The sequence below is a fragment of the Myripristis murdjan genome, chromosome 4 (assembly GCF_902150065.1).
Source record: "Myripristis murdjan chromosome 4, fMyrMur1.1, whole genome shotgun sequence".
Classification (NCBI taxonomy): domain Eukaryota; kingdom Metazoa; phylum Chordata; class Actinopteri; order Holocentriformes; family Holocentridae; genus Myripristis; species Myripristis murdjan.
The window spans coordinates 32,648,009-32,669,577 of record NC_043983.1 but is presented as its reverse complement, the minus strand read 5'-3'; the positions used below and the strand labels follow the sequence as shown (position 1 = coordinate 32,669,577).

Sequence of the window (21,569 nt, the reverse complement as noted above, 5' to 3'; positions counted from 1 at the left end):
GGTTGTAGGCGGGTGGCAAAGGATCTTGCAGATCTTGTGGTAAAAAAAAAAAATCCTTTGCTGCACAGGAAGGGATGCGTTTTACATTTCCGGTTTGTGTAGAACAAACAGAAGAAGAAAGACGGGTTAGTTTGCATGAGCAGAGAGCCCGCCCACTCCGGTTGATTGACAGGTGATCTCAGGGAGGTGCGGCGCCTCTCGTTTTCTTTATATTTTACCATTGTTGCATTCAAATGACTGTCATTCTGTTACATGTAATCCATCAGAGGCCCTCGCAGTGTGTAGAGGCTCTGCACAGGCAAAACAGTATCGCCTTGTCTGCAGAGAAATTTTCCCGTCATGTACACCGGCATTGTTTCACGTCCAAACTATTCCCTCCCAGCCACGGTTCGTCTGGGAAACTCCTGCGTGGAAAGTGATCCTCATCTGGGATGCTGGGCTGCAGATAGAGAGGCCCGTCTGTCTGCACCGGGCGGCACAAAGGCAGAGCTGAACGCTGCAAAAAAAAAAAAAAAAGAAAAATGTCCAAAGCGCTGAAAAAAATCTGAGATAATCACACGGCTTTTTCAAATGCACTCTCACTTGTTTAAGGGCTGTTTTTTTTAGGGAATAAGAAGCAAATACAGGCACTCTTTGGAAAAATCCCTTTTGATCTGGGATTCACGAACATATTCGGTGACAACATTTTGCAGCGTCGTCGTTTCTCGAGTTCGCCCGTGAAGTCGGTCCACTGAATATGTAAATAAATCCAAGATCAGAGAGGATTGTTCTTCCAAAGAGCGCGGATTTCCCTTTCGCCTGCATTTGAACGGCCGCTGTTATTGAAATCGACGCGCCGCAGAAAAGCCACCACAAAACCACAGCGCCTTGTCAGCACACGGCCGCCAAAGCCGCCGCTTTCTGCAACAGGAACAAGCAGGAACACGGCGAAGCGAGGCGGAACGAGGCAGCCCACGAGGGTCAAGACCGATCCGGAAACAAGTTGATTAGCCTCGGAAACAAGTGGGATTATCTCATCCCACTGGCAGACAGAAAAACTGAAGCACTGAAGGTGAGACTGACCCCCCCCCCCCCGTTAGGGATGTGCGCAGGGCTCCAGACTAACTTTTTCACAGGTAGCACTGGTGCCACCTAGCTTTTCATTAGGTAGCACCAAAACAAATTAGGTAGTAGCCCCCCCCCCCCTCATCTCTTTCTTTTTCTTAAAATAATCAGTGATAGACCGCTTCATTTTCTTTGTTTAGTTTTTTTAGCGGGATCGTCGGTGATCATTCAGTGAGCGTGCTGCGTGCACGCGCGCATGTACGTCTGTGCACGTCACACATTAAGACAGACAGGCAGGCAGAGACAGGGAGCGAGACAGAGGAGAGATAGGAGTCGCAGGAATGAGCCAGAAAGTAGCCAACTATTTTTACAAGGATACAAGGAAGTTTATTTGTCATTATACAACAGGTTGTTTTATTATCAACAACAACCATTACGGCACTAACATAGGTAGGTCGCACGCTGGAGCCCTGTTCTCAACTAAAACTAACAAGGTGCAATTAAAAAAAGCAACTTAAACTTAAAGTGACATCACAGCAGCATTAATTCACTCAGTCAAGGGGCCAGCTAACATAGTTGGGCCTCCTGCTCCTCTTTCCCTGGGAGAACCACTTCTTAACATCCTGCCTGGCATCATAGTCTTCCAGTTTTGGCCCCTCAACACTGATACGGATTAGGTCCTCAACAGTGTCAGTATGCAGGCTTGCCCTAACATCTGACTTGATTCTGTTTACTGACGAAAAGCCTCTTTCACAGACTGCTGAAGATATAGGGAGCACCAGCATGATCTTGACCAGGTGTAGGATATTCTGCAAAAGACAAAATATAGTAAACAAACCAACTTACCAATTCAGCAAGTCAACAGTGTCATTTTTGATACTACAGCTAACAATGCCTACCGCAAAGTCTGAGCAGTAGGGCTCTTTTGTCGTCATGACTTGCCACAGTCCAAGATAGCTTTTGTCTTTGAATGACGTGTTTATCGTCATTTTCATCTGTTGGAACTCCTCTTTGGCCTTTTCTTTGCTGCAGCCATTCCTGGCATGACATGGAAGAATGGCAGGGACAAGAAGCTCTGTATCTATCAACATAATTTCATTTATTATGTCAACATAAATATGATAGCACACAACACCCTCACAAACCCATATACTCACAACACAAACTCACCTGCCTAGGACAGTGGAGAAGTGTTGTAGAAGAAAGTTCACCTCTTCCACACCATGGTTCAGGAGCTCCAGCCTATTATCTGGCCAAGAGTCATGGTTGAAGACATTGAAACACTTCACTGCCTTGGCTGTTGGTAAATCCTTTGTGTTCTCCTCTATCAGAAAGAGACAGAAAAGGGTTAGGCCTCTCAACAGTGCTCTAAACATGTGATTGTGCTTATAATATAATGCTAAAATACAACAACTCACCAAGTAGGCTGCTGAATCTATTCTTCAGGTGTTTCACTGTGGAATCACAGGTCAGCACAATGGCTCTTTGCAGTCTGGGAGCACACTGGCTGATTGACTGACCTTCTGCCAGCTCTGCAGCTTCACCTTTAGAAAGGGTAACTTCCTGTGAAACATGTAAAATTAAAATGCTAAGTGCATATTATTAACATGGAATAAACATTTGATTTTATATACAGTCAGTATATAATGTACCTGGAACTTGAACCTCCCAGTCCCAGGTTCTCCCCATGTCTCTTGGCGCTGCTTCTTCATGGCTGCCAGGAACTCAGACAGCTTACCATCAGGTTTGGGGCTAGCTGCCATAGCTTCTATGGTAGCCAGAAGAGATTCGATGCCACTAACAGCCTGGGAAGACAGTTGTATTGTTTATATAAGAAACATGTTAAAGGGGAATGTAAAATTAATCCCCTGGCCTCCTTTTTCTCTCTTCTTTACCTGAGGTAGGATTACATCATTTTTCTGGAGCTGCATGCTGAAATTGCTGATCGCAGAGAAAAGGTCTGACAGGAAGTGGCAGAATGCCACAAATGTCCCATCCTCCATGCTGAACTTGATCTGCAAATATATTAGTGTAGTACTCATTCTCAACTCCAACAACACCAAAGTTAAAATGTTTTCAATAATTGATTTATACTGTCCAACACAAAACACTGAGATAAGATAATACTAACCTTCTTTGCTCTCCCAGCTATCTCTGCACTGGTCGACTCGGCACCTGCCAGACAGTCCATGTGAACATAAACAGCTGTAAACTGGCCACAGGAATTGCCATCCTTCCCTGGTTTCAGAAGGGTGCTCAAACTCTGAGACACATGGGGCAGCCACCTGGTCCCTTTCACTCCACTTGGTGCATTCACCTGTACTCCGATTTCAGCTCCCAGTGTTTTGAGTTCCCTCATTGATTTGGGGCTCATGTGGTATGTTTTCCAGATGAGGTGCAACAGGTCATACACTTGCCCAATCATGGAAACCTCTCTTTGCACACTCAACATTCCTAGCTCCAATCTTAAAATAGAACAGAATATAGATATATTTGTTTTAGAATATAATTAAACTTTGGAGAATGAATATGTATATGGTAGGTATGGTAAAAGGAAACCTACCTATGTGGCATGCAGTGGAATGGGACAATGAAGGACCCAATCTCTGCTTGAAGGAGGGCTATCACTCCACCTCTGTATCCCAGATTGACAGCTGCACCGTCTGCACCCATGGCTACAACTTTTTCTATCCAGTTCTCACATTTTGGACCAAGGCTAGCAAAGGCTTTCTTGGCTGCAGCATAAACGCCTTAAATTAAGCACATAACATGAAATATGAAATATTTATTTATCTCTCTCTCTCTCTCTCTCTCTCTCTCTCTCTCTCTCTCTCTCTCTCTCACACACACACACACACACACACACACACACCACATTATTCTGTGTGTTTTTATAAGCTACCTGGGCATTAAATAATAATTTAATTCTAAAGGAAAATATAATTAACCTATATATAGCATTTTTCCATATGGTTATTATAATTTGGCTATATGAAACAGGAATGAGACACACTCCTTACCTTCTGCATGGGCGTGTTCAATCTCAATATGGCCAATCAGGATATTGCAAGGTTTTCCTTCTTCAGCAATACGGGCATATATAATTTCACACTCCTTGGTGGATTTATCAGTTGAGCCGTCAATCATGAACGAGAGGTAAGGGGCGGATGCAACCTTCTCAGCGGTCTTTTCTTTAAGTGTGTCGGCAATAACACCCACAAATTGTGCACAAGCAGTGTCATTGGAATATGTGGGGTTGACGTTCAGTCCGTTCTTCTTCATCAATATTATCTCTGATTTGAATTTTGTGAATGGGAGTTCTTCTTTGGCGATGTTATAGGCAGTGTTAAACTTGATGATCATTTCATCATTTTCTGCCGAGCGATTGCTCTCATTTATCTTATAAAATGCTGTGGGGAGAGGCTGGGAGCTTAGCGTGATGCAGCGGTCCCTGCATGTCTTGTGCTTCTGGCTATCGTGGTGCAACTTTAACGACTGGACTTTAAACTGTGTCGACCCGTTTACAAAATGTGTTCTGCCTGCAACGGACGGGCCACATGTCCTGCAGTATTCACACACCATGGTTTGTCCGTGTTTTTTTTTTTTTTTGTTTGTTTTTTTAGCGGGATCATCGGTGATAATTCAGTGAGCGCGCTGCGTGTACGCGCGCGTGTACGTCTGTGCACGTCACGCATTAAGACAGACAGGCAGGCAGAGGAGAGATAGGAGTCGCAGGAATGAGCCAGAAAGTAGCCTAATATTTTTATTATCAACCACAACCATTACTGCACTAACATAGCCACGGGAGTGATGAGAGAAAAAAATGATTTTTTTTTTCACTCGTCCTCCTGCAAGTAGCACCGGCGCGACCTAATTAAATTTTAAGTCGCACCGTAAAAACTTAGGTCGCATATGCGACCTAATAGGTCGCACGCTGGAGCCCTGGATGTGCGTATCGATTCTGTGGTATCGATATATCGATACTCACATGCTACTCATTTGGCATCAATTTCCTTAAACAAATATCGATACTAACAAATAAGAATAGGGGGTGCATGCATAACTTCCAGCTGTTTTAGATAGCTTCCTTCACTTACTATGTGCCGAGACACCCCTGAGCCTGGCGGCGTATTGAGCCGGCTCGTGTCACGTGACGGCTCGAATGCGGGGGCCGGAGGAACACACAGAAACCCTGCGTTCCAAATCGCATACTTATACTTTTTACTTTTAGTATGTACTGCAGCTGCCCTTACAAAGTATGTAGTTTAGTATGTATTGGGACATACTAATTCTTTTTTTCCCTACTAAATAGTATGGTAGTATGAGTATTGGAACGCAGGGTAAATAATCACAGATCGGTCTTTTTTTCCTTTTTTTTGACAAGAAAAGTGCAAGAAAACAACAATAACAGTGAAAATGTGCAAATTTTTGTTCATATTTAATTTATTTCACTCATATTTATGTTATTTATTTTAATTTTAGTTTTATTATGCATTGACCATAATAAATATGGTATAAATGGTCTGTATTGTCATGTAATTTGTCTTAAATGTAATAATATTTTGAATGAAAAAAATTGCCAATAAGAAATTATCAGTATCGGTATTGGTATCGATGAAAATGCAAGATAAAGTATTGGTATCGCATCAAATCCTGAAAGTGTGGTATCGCCCATCCCTCCCCCCTGTGTCCCGCCACCAAAGCGAGGCGCCGACACACATGAAAAGGGAAAAATAAATCCATTTATTGCACCAAATGATTTTTTTTTTACATGTTTAGTATGAACACAAAAAACAAATCCCTTTTATTACTGTTGTCAATAACAGCTGAATTTTAAAAATGTTGGACCTCGCAGCAGAACAGGTTGCTGATGAAGTCAGAGTGTTCTCCTTCTTCAGTCTCATGAATAATTAAACAGCTGCGTTACTAGAGAGAGGAGGGTTTTTTTTTTCTCTCTTTTTGGATGAATCACTGAAATTGTAACTCGTGAAAGAGGGCGTAATTTAAAAAAAAAAAAATCTGCTGCTTACAATTGTTGCAGCATGTCAAAGTTTTATTACCTAACCGATTATAGTAAAAATGGTGCTTTTTTCTTTCTAATATTTTCAATATGTGAGTTAGGCCGAATCTTTTTCCTGTGAGTTTTTACTCAGATGAAGATGTGCATTTGCGGCAGGAAGGGATCCTTTTTAGGTTACAATAAAATGAAATACAATAGCACATCTTTAGTTTATTGTGTGGGCATGGTCTAAAAAAAAAAGAAGAAAAAAGAGAAGATGTGCTATTCATGAGTGCACACATGATTTTTTTCCTTTTTTTTTTTTTTTTTTTTTTTTTTTTGACTTTGTTAGGACTCCACACCAAACCAAGAGTGCTGCATTTGTTGGACAATGAATGAATAAAATAAGATAAAATGCAATAAAAGGTGCACAGGCTGTAGGTTATCAATGTGGATTTCGACCTCCTGCAGGCCTGTGGTTCTCAGATCAGTCCTGCAGGTTTTCAGCTGCACACCTGATCCAATTAGGGGCCACACACCTTCATATGCGCTCGTTTCTCAGGTGGATCTGAAAAAGGTGTGTGTGGCCAGCGGTGTGTTATTGTAGCTTTGCTGCTGTATCCTAACACCCAAGACTAAGAAGAACTGAGTCAAGTGCTTGTAGCGTGAGCTGAAAGGGCTCCTTGTTCCTCGCAGGTACAAACCCAGACAGACGGAGGTGTATACACACAAACAGACGGGGCTCTCGAAAAATCAGGTTGCGGCACGTTGAGAGCTCGCTGGTTCTAATTTGTTTTTAGTACACATCGTCTCTCGAGGATAAACTGTACCTCTGTCTCCCGTCGAGCTGCTGCTGCTCGGTAACGCTGTCATACTTACTGTTTTTCCCCCTGGTGGTCAGCAGCTCCGTGGCGTGCCACCGTTTTGTTCCCCTCATTAAATTGCATCAACACCCAGCTTGTGACGGCGACCCACTAAATGCACCAAAAACTCAACAGGGAAAATAAAGAAGCTCCTCTCTGGGGGGTTGCATGTCGGCGAGCACGTATCTGTGTTTTTCCAGATCCTGTCCCCTGGCTGGAATACAGCCTACCTGTAGTAAGACCTATTTTCTCTGCCCCCCCCCCCCCCACCCGCCCTCCCTCGTCCCTCCATCCCTCCATCGGGGCTGATCAGGTTTCCCTCTGTTCTCACAAAGCAATGCTGCTGCATTACAGCAGGAATGTGTGGTCGAGCCGGAGCCAAACACCTTGTCACTGCAGAACAATGAGCTCAGTGTGCACGAGTCTGTGGGCTCTCATCACCCCGGCACAGATTCACCCGCACCGCTTTTTTTTTTTTTTTTTTTTTCTTTTTTTTTTTCCACCACTGATAGTTCTGAGCATTAAGCGCCAAGTTAAAGGGGGAAGTGAGTCAGGTTTTTACTGCCCCACAGGACGAAATAGTCATCATATTTCTTCTGGGAAGAGGCATAAATCTGTTGGAACAAGGCAGAGTGAGGCGGGTCGGCCCACGAGGTTCAGGAAGGTGACACCTGACACTTGAAAAATTCAGTTTAGCACCAGAAACAAGTGGGATTATCTCATCCCACTGACAGATTTCTTCACTTTCTTATAAGGAAAATCATTTTTAAACTTTTTTTTTTTTTTTTGCAGTGGAAGAAGTGCTGCTCAGTACTTATGACTCAGTGTTTACTTGGTGAGGTACCAAGACTACTTCTTCTTCTTCTTCTTCTTCTTCTTCTTCTTCTTCTGACTGCAGATCACTTTTTTCCTCACTGCTCACTGTGTTGGAACCAAACCTCCCCAGCAGCTCGAGTTTCACCGCGCTCAGATTTCAGGCCATTAGTTTGCCGCCAGTGGACAAAGTGTGAGCGAGACATACAGCAGCAGGTTCCTCTCTATTAAAGAAGTCTAAAAATCCCGCTATATTTTTTGTTTTTAAGGCAGTTTGCTTTAAATTCCTGGCATGTGTGCAGCACATCATGACGTCTGATGTGACTGTGGGGGAAATTCTCTCGTAGCGCTTACACGTTTTAGCCTGGTTTGAGTCTGACGAGCGGTGCCAGTGTTAGTGTCTGTGCGGCGCTAACACCGAGGACGGCATGCCTCAGTTGTCAGCCGGGCTCCACCTGACTCAACGGGGACAGCTCCGGGACCAGCCGCTGGGTCCATTCACTCTCAGTTCACTCAACTCAAACCGTAAATTGAAACTGCCGTTGAAATGAAAATGGAGCGGTCGACATTCTCAGTAAATTCTCCGTAGATTTGATATAAGGCCCCCCCCCCCCCCCCCCCCCCCCCCCCCACCCCACCACCACCACCACCACCCTTTATGGCAAAAGACTCCCTTTTTGTGTTTGGAAGAGAATCCACTTCCTGGAATGAATGAAGTGAAAGTGAATTACTTGAGTGCAAATCCGGAGATTGACCCGAGCTGAACCTTACAGCTCGCCCGAGGAGGTTTTTTTTTTTTTTTTGTAAAAGCCGTCTAAGCTGAAGCGAAGATATGGACTGTCACGTTGGAGAAGCCCAGCACGGTTTGAGGGTTTTAAAACAGAACTGCATACCATACAGACGTGCAGTTTTTAGATGAAGCTTTTATTTTGCAGGTCTCATGTCATCAGGGTTTTCATGATGTTTCAAAAATACTCAGTACAAGAAGAATGATCTTCCTTTGAAATAACTGCAGTTTAGTTTTAAAATGTGTTGAATTAGTGAAAAATAAGGAATTTGAAGACATAGAGAGCAATCACATTGGCATTTTTATAGGATAAACTTTTGTCTATAAAAACAAAATTGGGACATTTGAATGAAAGAAAACTGACAAAATATTTCAGGTAACTTATTTCCCAGAGCTCCTTTTTAGAGATGCTCATTCATCATAACGTAACCCTGGCTGCTGATTGGCTGGTGGTATTGGTGACCCCGCCCTCCTTCCTGCAGGAGCACCGATCAGTGATGAAAGTTGAATTTACACATGATCGTTTTCCATTTCTGTTTTACATTTCTTGTCCATCCTAATGCCGAAGTCTCCATAAATAACTGTCTCCGTCAGGCGTTTTCATGATTTCTAACAAATCATCATAAAAATTATCATAAAGATTTTATAAAACTTAATTTAATCTGCAGTTGAGCTATGTTCCTCTCAAAGGTAATCGATGTTTAATTTCATCAATTAAGTGTTCATCTGATCTCCGTTTGCGATGACACTTCTTATATTTTAATGTCCAAGGCATGGCAAAGTTTATTTGCATGGCACCTTTCAAACACAAGATCATTCATAGTGTTTTTTTGTCTTTAACCCTATAAAGCCTGAACTATAAAAGAATTGGCAGAAAATTCCAATTTTTTGAAACTGAACCCTTTATTTAGTCCTATAACAAAATATATATATAAAAAAATAAAAAAATAAAAAAATATGTTATTACACGACCTTTCTGGTGTATGATATATGATATGTACTTGAAGTGCCAATGGTATGGTCCAGGGTGAACAGGGGAAGTGTTCAAAGGTTTTGGTCAAGTATTGATTAAACTGAAAATGAAAAACGGAATTGAAAATGTGTATCATATATGATACGAATGGCTTTATAGGGTTAAAAAAAACAGGGGAAAAAAATATTTAAAAGACACATTTCACACCCAAAATCCACTTCTTTTTGGATTGTGCCTTCCATATAACCCTGGCATGATTACCTGTCTGAAAGGAGAGACGCTGTCCTGGTTAAAGTTCATTCCACTACAGATTACTGAGTACAGGCTCTAAAATGTAATCTGTAAGGTATTCCATTAGATTACTCAGGTTAACTAATGTACTCTAAATACTTGGATTACTTTTAGAACACTTCAGTACTCGCCCATTTTGTCTGAGTCAGTCTGAACGTAGCTAACATCGTATTACTGTCTTCAGAGAAAAGGTTATGCAGCTACATGAAAGACAAATGTGGTACGTTTTGTCCTGCAACTGGTACTGTTTCGAGAAAAATGGTGAAATTTTCTTGCCAACAGGTTAGTGTGTAATGTGTGTGTGTGTGTAATGTGTGTGGTCGAGTTAGTGAGAGAGAGAGTTAGACAAAAGTTACAGTGAAAGCACAAAGAGTATGTTAGTCTAGTCTTCGCGGTCACAGAATCATAGAGACACCCTGATGCCTGTAGTATTCCTATAATATTCTGTAATATTTCTATGATCATTACGTAGCGTCTCCGCTGCTAAAAAATACACCCCAGACCGAGCCACCTCTACAGCAAAATATTTTGAGGAGACGTGGCTGCAGATGTGGTGTTTGCTGCAGATGTTTGCTCCCATCGGTCCGTCCTCCCTGTTAAAAAATATAAAATAAACCACCTGCTGTGTGTCTCCTCGGCCGCTGTCCTGTGGTGTGTGGCAGCCCGCCAGCTGCACCGAGCGCCTTTACAAAAAAAAAAAAAAACTTTGTGGAAAATAGGCACCTGAATTTTAGTCTTCAGAGCACCACCCATTTAAACTGTAGCTGTGAGGGAATACAGTTACTCATATTTTGTATTTTAAGTACTTTTGTTGCTCCCCAGCCGTCCCTGTCAGCCGGTTCCACAGCCTCTTCTCTGCAGCCGTGATTTTTAAGAGGATAGATAGGCCTTCCAGTTCCTCTGTCCATTTGGGACACCTGTTGCTCTTCGTTTTTGCCCCTCCAGCCTGCTGAGTGGACACTTTCCAGTCCAAATGTTGCCCTGATTAGACAGATTTCAGAAACTGAATGGGGAAAAACTGGTGGATTTTTAAATTACAATACTCAAACAACACCAGAATTGTAACGTTGCCTCCATTAAACATATTTGACTGCCATTATATATCGAAAAAAATGACTTTCTGTGATAGCATTCCTTTAAGAAATTACAGTAATTGCCACATGGCTCAGGTGTGTTTATGCCAAACTAGTCTATATTCCCTGGGGAGGGGAGAGAGGACCTGAGGGATTACAAGTTGGCAGTGCCTCTGGTTTCTTTGCCAGGTGGGAGGCTGCAGGCAGACAGAATGGATTTGACACAGCTGAGTCACTTGCTGTGGCATGCTGGGACGGTCGGGTTACCATCTCTTCTCCCCAAAGGCCGTCGATGCTGATAAAGAGAGGAGGCGGGGCGGAGCGACTGGCGGCGGCGGACACGTCAGTGCTTCACTGTCCTGCACTGTCAATAAATATCGTTTGACAGCCAATCGGCCACAGCACAATGACGCTTGTAGATCTTTGGGTTTCATCTTAATTTGCTGCAGAGCGTCAATCGCCAATTTCAGAATATTTCTTCTGAGTCTCCCTGCGTTCGGCTGCAGGCTCCGCCCCCTTTCAAAAACTTGGAAACGCCCCCCTCGGACAAATGCAGCTCAGCAGTCCTTGAAGAACTTTTACTTACTATGCTCGCACATTTCATGCATGGATATCCGGTTTCATGAGAGGTTAAAAAAACGCACATGTGTAACCAGTTTTTTCTCTTTTGTCGTGAAGCACGCCTCAGATTCAGTTCCCTGTGGTTGTAAGGTGGGACCGTGTCATCGGAGACAAGATAGAGGTGATCGAGTTTCAAGGCGGCTGAAAGGTTTTCCTTGTTGTTTAATGAATTCACCTCCTCTTCCTGGCCCTTTATCCTGTTCATTTGCTTCATGAAAACGTCGACCATTAAAACAAATGCACCACCAGTAATTCCCAAGCTGTAACTGGAAGCTCCTTGGTAAAACAGTGACTTCATTAAACAGCAATTCATCCGTCATACACATAAACTCATTTGGTGTATATTTAGGGATATTTTTTTTTGTCATTATCCACTTGCATCAAAGACCTAGCCACAAGCCACATTACCTTCTTAATAAGTTACAGTGCAAAGAGAAATAAACTGCAGAAATATGATGCACATGCAAAGCAAACAATGGGTCCCTGAGGATTATCTGAGGTCGTCTTTCCTCTCAGCAGGTAGCAGACAAAAAAAAACACAGCCTCTCCCTCTCCAGAGAGCTGTGGCTCTGTGGGCGTCGTCACCGGAGTCCTGTGGTAATTAAATGCACACCGCACGGTGGCAGATAGAGTGGGAAGAGTACGCTGGTTGCCAGTTTCAAAAACTGTGGGAACAGAGTTGCCGGTGTCACCAAAATAAATAAATGTGTCCTATATCTTCTGCAAGTCTGCAGTAATCCTACATCTCACAGCCTTTTGATGCAGTGTTGATCGCATTACAGAGTCGACCTGGCATCTCCCATCACTGAAATGTGTTCACACAGATACGTGGCGGCAGTGACGTCATCATTATTCTAGCAACTAATGAGCTTTCAGGAGAAAAGCATGGCAAATTCATTACCAGTGCCAGGAAAAGAGCTGTTTTGGTCTTTTTTTTTTTCAGCAATTTTGGCATTATGTTAATGTGTTACGCATATGACAAAAGTACACATTACCCAGCATGCAACTCCAACTGTGTCTTTGCACTGGTGACCAAGCAGCAGAAGGATTGCAACTGATCAGTATCGATTATAGTGTCAAATAAGAAACCGAGGCTTTTCAGAACGGCAAAGTTTGGTGGAGTCTGAGCTGGTTGGAAGACGTGCACCAAAGGCCGCCATGCTGAGAGCGATCCATGAAGCGAAACACCTGAACTCTGCCAAACATCTTTGAAACTAAAGTAGGAATCACCTGTTTTGATCAGATGACATCAAAAATAAAGTTTTTGGCTTCATAAACTGTCAGCGTGTTTAACAGCAGAAGAAGACAGTATACAAGGAGACAGGGAAGACAAGGGATATGGTGGATCACTGACGCTTTGGGGCTGTTTGGTGGGATGAATTCCACAGTAGCAGCATATTTTGCCCAAAACAAAGGCTGACACTTTGTTGTAGATGAACTTTAAAACTTTTTGAGTGACCACAAACAAAGATCGAAAGCAGTCCAAAAAGGGTTGCACCTGGTGGCTCCCCTGAGCCGCGGTGGCCTGGACTGGACTCCTGCCCAGATTGTTTGCTGCTGCTCTCCACTGTCACTGTCTAATAAACATGAAATGCCCAAAAAATAACCTTAAAACTATAAAATAATTTTAAAAAATCCAAAAGTTTACAGACTCCAAAATCATTGTGAGCATGTCAGTCTCCAGACTTGAAACAAATACATTTTATTAACTTAATAAAACCTTCTGTTTGAAAATTATTGCATTAAAATAACAGTAAATGGCTCCCCAAAAATGTTGAGCCCAAAATACAACTCATTGTCAATTTTTATAGGCAGTTTTGCTCATTTTCATGACGGCTGCAGGTAAATCTTGTGGTGACAGTGTGTTACTCTCTCAAAGTGAATGTGCTAATGGTTTATTAGAAAATGTTATTGCACATGTGAACACCTTGAAGCGCTGACTCACAGACATGGACAAAAACAGGAGATTGAAAGATAAAAACAAAAGCGGTTTGTGTGTAAATCCTCTCACAGAGCGCGTTTGGCAGCGGCCAAATTCCCCGGGAGAAACCATAACAAATGAGTCATTTTCTTATTGTAGGGAGCGACGAGGCTGTTCTTTCAGCGAGGGAGCTCAGGTTGGGAGTTTTCCACGGGGCGTCCCTGGGGTTTCGTTTGTGTCTGTCACCATGGGATCCTCCCTCCCTTCCCCACAGCCCATTTTAAGCTCTTTATTAGAGGGTTTCCCAGTGTCGCGCTGGGAGCTTGTCACACTGTACTCTGAGATTTGTGAACAAATCTGTGCCATTGTCCTCTTTATAAGGAGACAGGCAGGGCTTTGCTTCCCACTTTATTCTTGTCACACAGCAGAGCCACTGTTGTTGTTGTTGTTTTTTTTTATTTTTTTTTTCATGGCCCTCATTTCTCCACCTTTGCTACTTTTGCATTATGAGGCAACAGTGGCCCATTAAAGTGGGCGAGTGCGACATGCAGACCGGGGGGGAACAGCTCACCCTTTTCACAGTTTGGTTTGTACTCCAGTTTTTAGGCCACAGTTCAGTTTCTGTCACTGTTTGACTCGGGGGAAAAAAAAAAACAAAAAAAAAAACTGACACCGAATTCAAGTTCTTTCTTTTTACTTTAAACATAAACACAAAAAGTCGACATGTTGTGCAGCACAGCAAAAAAAAAAAAAAAAAAAAAAAAAAAAGCCTTTGATTTGAATGGAATGGTCCTGAAAAACAAAATTTCATTAGGCCTAAATATGCATCAAAAGCAGTGTTTAATGTTCTATATTAAATTAAATTACATTCATGTGTTCCCTTAGTTATTAATTAATTATGCATCATTCTAAAAAAGAGTCTTTACTTGCAAGAACTGTGGTGGGAGGGGGGAAAAAAACACAGTTCATCACATTTGTACATTTGTTCGGCAAAGCGAGGACCTCAGAATGAAGGTTTTCATTTTCAGCGCAAAATAGCGTCTTTGAATGCAAACAGAGGGTCGTGTGTTTGAGAGCGGTGCCACTTGGATCTGGTTAAAACGTGCAGCCGAGGGTTCACTGGAGGACAGTGTCTCAGTAACAACAGGTGGGGAAATGTGCTGCACTCTCCACTGATGGTATCTATTCAAAATGAGACGCACACGGTGGGATGGGATGTTTGCCTGCGTCCCAGTGGCCGGCTGGTGTGCTTTTTGGTCGCACTGGTTTAAAGAACTTGTGTTTTAATATCCTTTTTTAACTGAACTCCTCCAGACGTGTTCCTCGTGCTGTAGCTCATGATTATGAAAAATAATCTGAGCTGTGGAAGTGTTGCGGAAACATGCACGGCAACAAAATAACAAGCTTTTGCCCCACCAATTATTTTTGTCTTGTTTTGACATTGATGAAGCTTGTTTTCGGTATACTGAAGTGAAAATGTCTCCCTGAGCAGGCGTGCTTTTAAGTCAGGGTTTTTTCTATCTTGTTTATTTTATTTTTATTTTATTGATTTATTTATTTGTTCCGAACATGGCAAGGCACAGCTAATGAAAAAGAGAGAGAGAGAGGGAGAAAAAAAAGGCTATTCCAGATCAAAACACAAGTCAATTTGCACATTTTCATGTCTGAAAAAGGAAGCAGGAAGAAGAAAATCCATGTTTACTCACAATACAAGATGTTTACATGAAATATCTGTCATCTGAAGTTTCTTATTTCAGGTTTTCTGTTTATTTTTTGGCATCAAGTTATAATGGAAAAGAGTGGAGTCTTTTCAAAGTAGCATAATTATCTGTCAGTGCAGTAATATACAGTAATTTGCCTGAAAAATATCTTGGCTGGAGTAATCCGGATGAGTTGCAGCATTAAAATTAAGCAAAACCGGCAAAAGTGTCTCATTTTCTGCATCGATCCTCCACATCAGGATACAAGCCCCTGCATTTTTCCTTTGATATTCCTTTCAAAAAAAAACCTTCATAAAGGAATTCAAGGAAAAATTCCTCTAGATTAATTCCTCTGAAATCCCAGCACTCAAGTGTCTCACCCATGTTTTGACAAGTACCCGGTGAATAAAAATTACTGCCTGAATTTAAAATGTCACAGTATTGCTTTTCCTGGAATGGCCCGTGGCTGTAATGGAGGCTAACTGTGTCCCTGTGGCCATCGAATGGTCACCGTCATTTCTAATGATCGACATTATTTCCAGAAATGTGAGTTGAAGTCTCCATCGTCTCTGCGTGACAAAATCCCTATTCGCACATGTCATCATCCCTCGGCTGCTCTCAGCTGCTGCCGGGATATTGGACCAATAAGGTTCACGTCTCCCCACTCAATACCGAGCGTCTGCCTCTGTCATTGATTTCTTTACCCATCAGCTATCACATCGCGGTTAGCGCCGCCTCAGCTGCACACTGTCTGTCATATGTGACACACGAAATGAGGCCCCAGCAAAAGAAAAAGAAAAAAAAAAGGACAGAAGCTGCAGGTTATTTCCACAACCAAAATCTTTACCGTGCTTTCCATCGGATGCTTTCGGTCTTCATTTTTTGGTATCAGTAGGGGTGGGTGATATAACCTTAAAATAATAGCACAATATTTCAGCGTAATTTGCAGTAATAATATTACACTGTACATTAGCCTATACCTAGCCTGCTATTTCTTGTTTAAATCATTTAATTCTAGTTATTTCTCAGCCTTATTGTAGTGTTTACTCAGTTTTACCCTGCTCCCCTTGCTTTTTCCTCAGTGACACTTCCTTTGTCATATGGGACCGTATATGGTACCAATTACACGGCCCATTTCTAACAGTAACTAGAATAACAGACAAATAAGAATATTGTTCCTCAGAGAAAAAAACTTCACAGATGTATTCCTGACCAGGTTTCAATGACAACAGCGCCGCCCTCTGGTTAAACGAGGGTGCTGGAAAATTACCCTTTTTTTTTTTTTTTTTTTTGGTGGACAAATTTATACGAGCAAAAACCAGTGATCAGAAGGTGCTTTTGCTTTTCCAGTCGGAGGGTGGAAAACACCTCTGACCCAGCCAGCCCCATTCAGTGTTGGTAAATATTATATCACAGAAATTTATGCTGGAGAATATGGGACATTTTTTTCTCGGCGGTATTTAAATTGGTATTGAGACTCGTGGTTTGTTATTGGCACTGGGAGTGACTCACAAAAATTTGGTTTTGTGACATTTCTAATCAGTTCTCACCTGTTTTCAGTGGATATGGGGAAAGATTTGGTTAAAAAAAAAAAAAAGTCCATTTAAAGAGGGTTTTTTTTTTTTTTTTGCACACCTGTTGCTCACCAGGTTCAAATCCACAGTAGCTAGTGTTAGCCAGCTAATATTAGTGATCATTCACTAACACTAGCAAGCTAATGCTAATGTGTGGTAACCTTAAGACTGAGATTTTCCAAACCTTAACCAGTACGACAAAAGTTTCCCTAACTTTAACTGTAACCTTTTCCAAACCATAACTAAATATTTTTAGGGTTGGGGTTATTATTTATTTTTATTTTGCGGACTAGCTCGTCAACTAGCAGGTTAACAAACATTAGCTCGTCAGTTAGCTCGTGCCGAAAACGGTCCTTTGGGTCGTATTCGAGATTCGGAGGAGTTTTTGGTAAAAGGTATCTTAATGCACTCTGGATTTGACAACCATGATGTTAAAGGAGAGTGGAAGAAAAGTCCAAAACTCAAACGTAAGCTGCACATTTGTTATTGAAGGTGAACTATCCTTGACTGGATTTGCTGTGTTATTGAACTGAACTGGGAACTTGCACCTGTCAGATACATCACCTGTCAATCACACAGGTCGGCCAGCATTAGGGATGCAGAGCTGATGTCCATGATGACAAGTGTGGATTCATCTATAATCCTGCTTTTTCCACCATTTGATGAATACAGGCTTCAGTGGGGGAAAAAAATAACAAAATCAACAGTTTCCAGGGCTTTTAGTATTGATTGACCAAATTCTGTTCTGACCTGGCATTGGCATTGGCACTACGTTGATGTCATTTCTTTTTCTTTGGATTTTCTATCTATAATGCTCGAGTTTTCATAGGTGTTCAGTGTTTAGAGCAGCAAATGTTAAAGCTTTCATGAACTGGCTTTAGTTTGGATGATTACTGTGCATTAAGGGCAGCAAAGTGGATTTACATGAAAATGCTGTGTATCACTACCTCAGTCAACAGCAGCAGCGTTTTTGCGTATGCCAGAGAGCGGTGTGGTGAAAATTTGTCATTAAGATTCAAATGTGCACTAAATTTCCTGTGTAAACGCTGTGGAATAAATGGCTAATTAAAAACTACACAGTCAAGTGGCAGATTTCCCAGGTGCCCGGCGCTCACGCTAACGGGTTGCCGTGGGAACCAATCTGACAGCGCATTACAGCGGACAAGAGAGGAAAAACGAAGTGAACAAGGCTGTCTAATCAGTCTTCATTAGAAAGTTTTTTTTTTTTTTTTTTTGGTAACTAAAAAGTTGATTATTGAGCAGCAGGATGCAGCGCCGGCCTCGCCGTGTTTATGCCTCTTTGTGTTTACAGCTGAAACACACAGGTGTGTCTGAGTCACGGTGCCTCTCTAAAATATAAATTGACATATGCAGGGTTTTTTTTTCTCCATGTAGAACTCTGAAGGCTCACATTTTGTGCCTGGCATGATTAACACCTCATAATAAATAACCATCGTTCTGTACAGTGGAGTTTCCTAATTAGACTGCAATCCCCGCCAGCGTCCACTGTGGCGCTATACCATAATCAGCACAAAGCGTCCAGTGAATGCACACTCTTTGCACCAAATCAGCTTTAGAAATTTGCCTCACTCACACCCAGTCATTCTTTCCAAGTCCAACAGAGGGCTGATTTAAACTTTGCAAATACAGAATTTCTTTTTTTTTATTATTATTTCTCGAGTTGGAGAGAATGAGGGCAACAGATGAAACGTGATGACACAACCTGTTGTAATAAGCGAAGCATCAGCTGCTGCTCCTGAGTCACATGTCATGTTACAGTGTGGAGATGTGGCCGTGCTTTATTACAGTAAAACTGACATGATCATCATTATTACTTTGAGGTTATAGGCCTTCTGCAAAGAAAAAAGAAATACATTGTGCAGATTATCAAACTGATCAGACCTTAAACAGAAACTGCCCCTTTTCCTTAGACACTGTTGAGTAAAAAGGAAGGTGTAAAGGTGTATTTTCTCTTGCAGTAGGTGTGTTAAGATGTGCACATCGCCCATTACATTTGAACATACTCTGTGTTTTGATTCGGTTATTTGGTTCTGGGAGTCTGTGTGATTTTACCGTGTCATTACCTTAATAATTCGGTCCTGATGCGAGGCGTACGCTGTTTTGTCATCACTCTCTGCCATACGCCAGGTTTTGGTCAAACACCGCCACGGCCTTTAATGGGTTTTATTTTTGGAGATCACGTCTCGGTGTTTCACCTACACTCATTTCAAGGACATTGTGGTGTATGAGACGAGGGCAGGAGGGGGTTTGCCAAACTCCTGATGTTGCTGCGTCTTTCCTCACTTGCACGGACGGATGCGTGGAATGGGATTTTCAGGCTGTGATTTTATTATGTCTCATCCATAATTTGGCAGCGCTGGCATTTGACCACACTTAGCCTTTCAGATTCTGTGAACGGGGTAGGGGCCATACTCCGTCGGAGCGAATTTCAGTAGGAGTGAAATTGCATCTCTCACCCTCTTGCTCACACAGATCCATGACGAGAAATTCCATAGAGGGATTAGTCATGCCGAGGCCTAGCGATATTTACATTAGGGCTGGATTTCACTACGTTTGAATTTCCCAGGGGGGGCACCTCGCAGGCTCAAGGTTGCGGAATGAGCGGGGAAATTTCAGACCACGGGGGTTTGGACCGAGTGATGCATCCAAAAAGGGGGCCGGCGTCTGAGCTCCCATCATCCACTTAGAGTGTCCAGCTGTCAGGAGAAGAGTGCCAACGTTTGTTTGTCTTGTCTTTATCTTTCTCACAGAGGACCAGATCCCACATGGCTTCCCCACCATAGATATGGGCCCTCAGCTGAAGGTAGTGGAGAGGACTCGCACTGCCACCATGCTGTGTGCCGCCAGTGGAAACCCAGACCCGGAGATCTCCTGGTTCAAAGACTTCCTGCCTGTGGACATCAACAGCAGCAACGGGCGGATAAAACAGCTCCGCTCAGGTAAAGAATACCGCGGCCATTAACTGATCAGGGCGTATCGCCTTAACACCAGCACTACTTTACCTGCCACACAAAAAGTTAAAGAAGATTTACAGGAAAAGTCGACCCTAAAGCACTTTAACGCCGCCCCAAAAAAAAAAAAAAAAAAAAAGAAAACTATTCGTGACCTGGGTGCATTTTGTTGTGTTTCTTATTCCTGTGAATAACTGGCCAAATGGCATGTCAAGATACTTTCAGTGCAGATACAAGCGAGTTTGAAAGCAGCGAAAAAAAAAAAAAAAAATCAGCTATCTAAAACATGAAAGGTAAACGTCAAGTTTTGGTGTTAGTCCCTCACATTGAAAAGAGCAACAGCTTCTTTCCACCGTTTTTGCATTCAACAAAGACTCAGGGAGAAAATCCACTGCAGAAATGGATAGGAGAGATACTAATTTCTCCACAAACAGTCGCCTCAAAAAAAGTTAAATGCCGGCAGTTCATCAAAAAAAAAAATAACAGAGCACCACAGGTTGATGATGATGAAAAGTGTATTTGAGGGCAGAGCTTTAATCATCACTCAGTAAAGCACACAGCGAGGCAAAGATTGGAGTAAATGTTTTCCACTTTGCGCTGAACAGAATACATTTCAGTAATTACCTCAGCAGCACCTGTGTGGGAATATTTGTATGCTGGTTGCGGTTAATGGCTAGAGACAATGATGAATTTTGACCCAGAGCCAGCCATGTGAAGCCTGCTCTCCGAAGCTGTGAGAGGTGGCGAGCGTCCAAAGTACCAGATAGGGCATCTTCCACCATGAGCAGGCCATCCAGCGGCTCACAGCAGAGTTGGACAGCTCTATACTCTGCATACCCTCGCTCCCTACAACCTGTCAGTTGTCCTCTCCCTCAGCCGCTGTGAGAAAAACAGAAATGTTTGCCTTCTGCCAAAACTGCAAGCACCCACACAGTGTGGAGAGGCGGTCCAGGGCTGAACTTTCTTGCCAGGCCTCGCGGCGGAGTAAGAGCCAGATTTCCCGTCGCTGAGAGCTCGGGGTCCCTCCTCTGGCTCCTCTCATCTCAGCATGGAGAGGGAGGAAAGGCTGAGAGACAGGTTTTAGGATATCTCTGGCTTTGAAGTCCGTGGCGAGGATTTTCCCGCAGCCACATTTGGGGCCTTACGTAAGGACAAATATGCCATGTATTATTAACCGAACAGCAAAGCAATTTGTTTCAGTTTGGTTCATAAGGGCTGCATTGTCACACGGTCCCACAGCAGCCAAGCACAGATGGTTGACTCTCTTTTATTAAAAAATAAATAAACAAGAGCTGCCCTGTGCCATGCAAGGCAAGGGAAATATATATCTATGTGTTATGTCAGCACTCCACAATTATTCAATTTATTTGTTCCAGTAGAATTCATTATATGGCAGAGCGATTAGATTTGCTCATGAATTAGTGTTCCTATTAAATGACTTTGATCCATCAAGGAACACTGATAGCTTCAATTTTTCAATTTGAAACCTTTGCACTCGGACAGTAAATGGAAATGAAATATTCTATGTATTCTGTGGCTCTTCTGATGTTGGAAAAGTCACCGCTGTCTCCAAGTAATTGCAGCCAAAGTTTGCCCAAGTGAGAGATTGCGGCCCAGAGTGTCAGCTGAGGCTGCTTTCCGTGTCAGACACTCGACAGGCAAACATAGCGACTGCTGGCCTGGGGATGTCAGAGCGAGGTGGGAGTGGGAAAGAAGAGGATTAGTGTGGCAGGACAAAGCTCCCCTGTGGTAAACAGTGCTGGAGTGAAACATCATGCTAGCTTGTTGGCAGCCGGTCACTCAAAAATCTCAGTGTATTAACTCAGTGTATTAACTAAGCCTGTATTCACACTGCGAGCAACATGATCAACAAGTCACTGGAAGTCCATTATAGAGCTGAGCGACCAGGGAAATTTGGCCAGTGTGCTCATGGCCAAC

General features: G+C 42.7%; 1 protein-coding gene across 5 annotated transcripts in view; it reads left to right on the top strand.

The window, feature by feature from the left end:
* The window catches only part of ptprfa (protein tyrosine phosphatase receptor type Fa), a 424,230-nt gene that overhangs the window by 216,853 nt on the left and 185,808 nt on the right, over positions 1-21,569 (top strand). For all 5 annotated transcript variants that reach the window (XM_030049234.1, XM_030049233.1, XM_030049237.1 and 2 more), the window contains one exon: positions 19,431-19,619. In XM_030049234.1, coding sequence (XP_029905094.1) covers positions 19,431-19,619 — 189 coding nt within the window. The remainder of the gene's footprint in view (positions 1-19,430; positions 19,620-21,569) is intronic.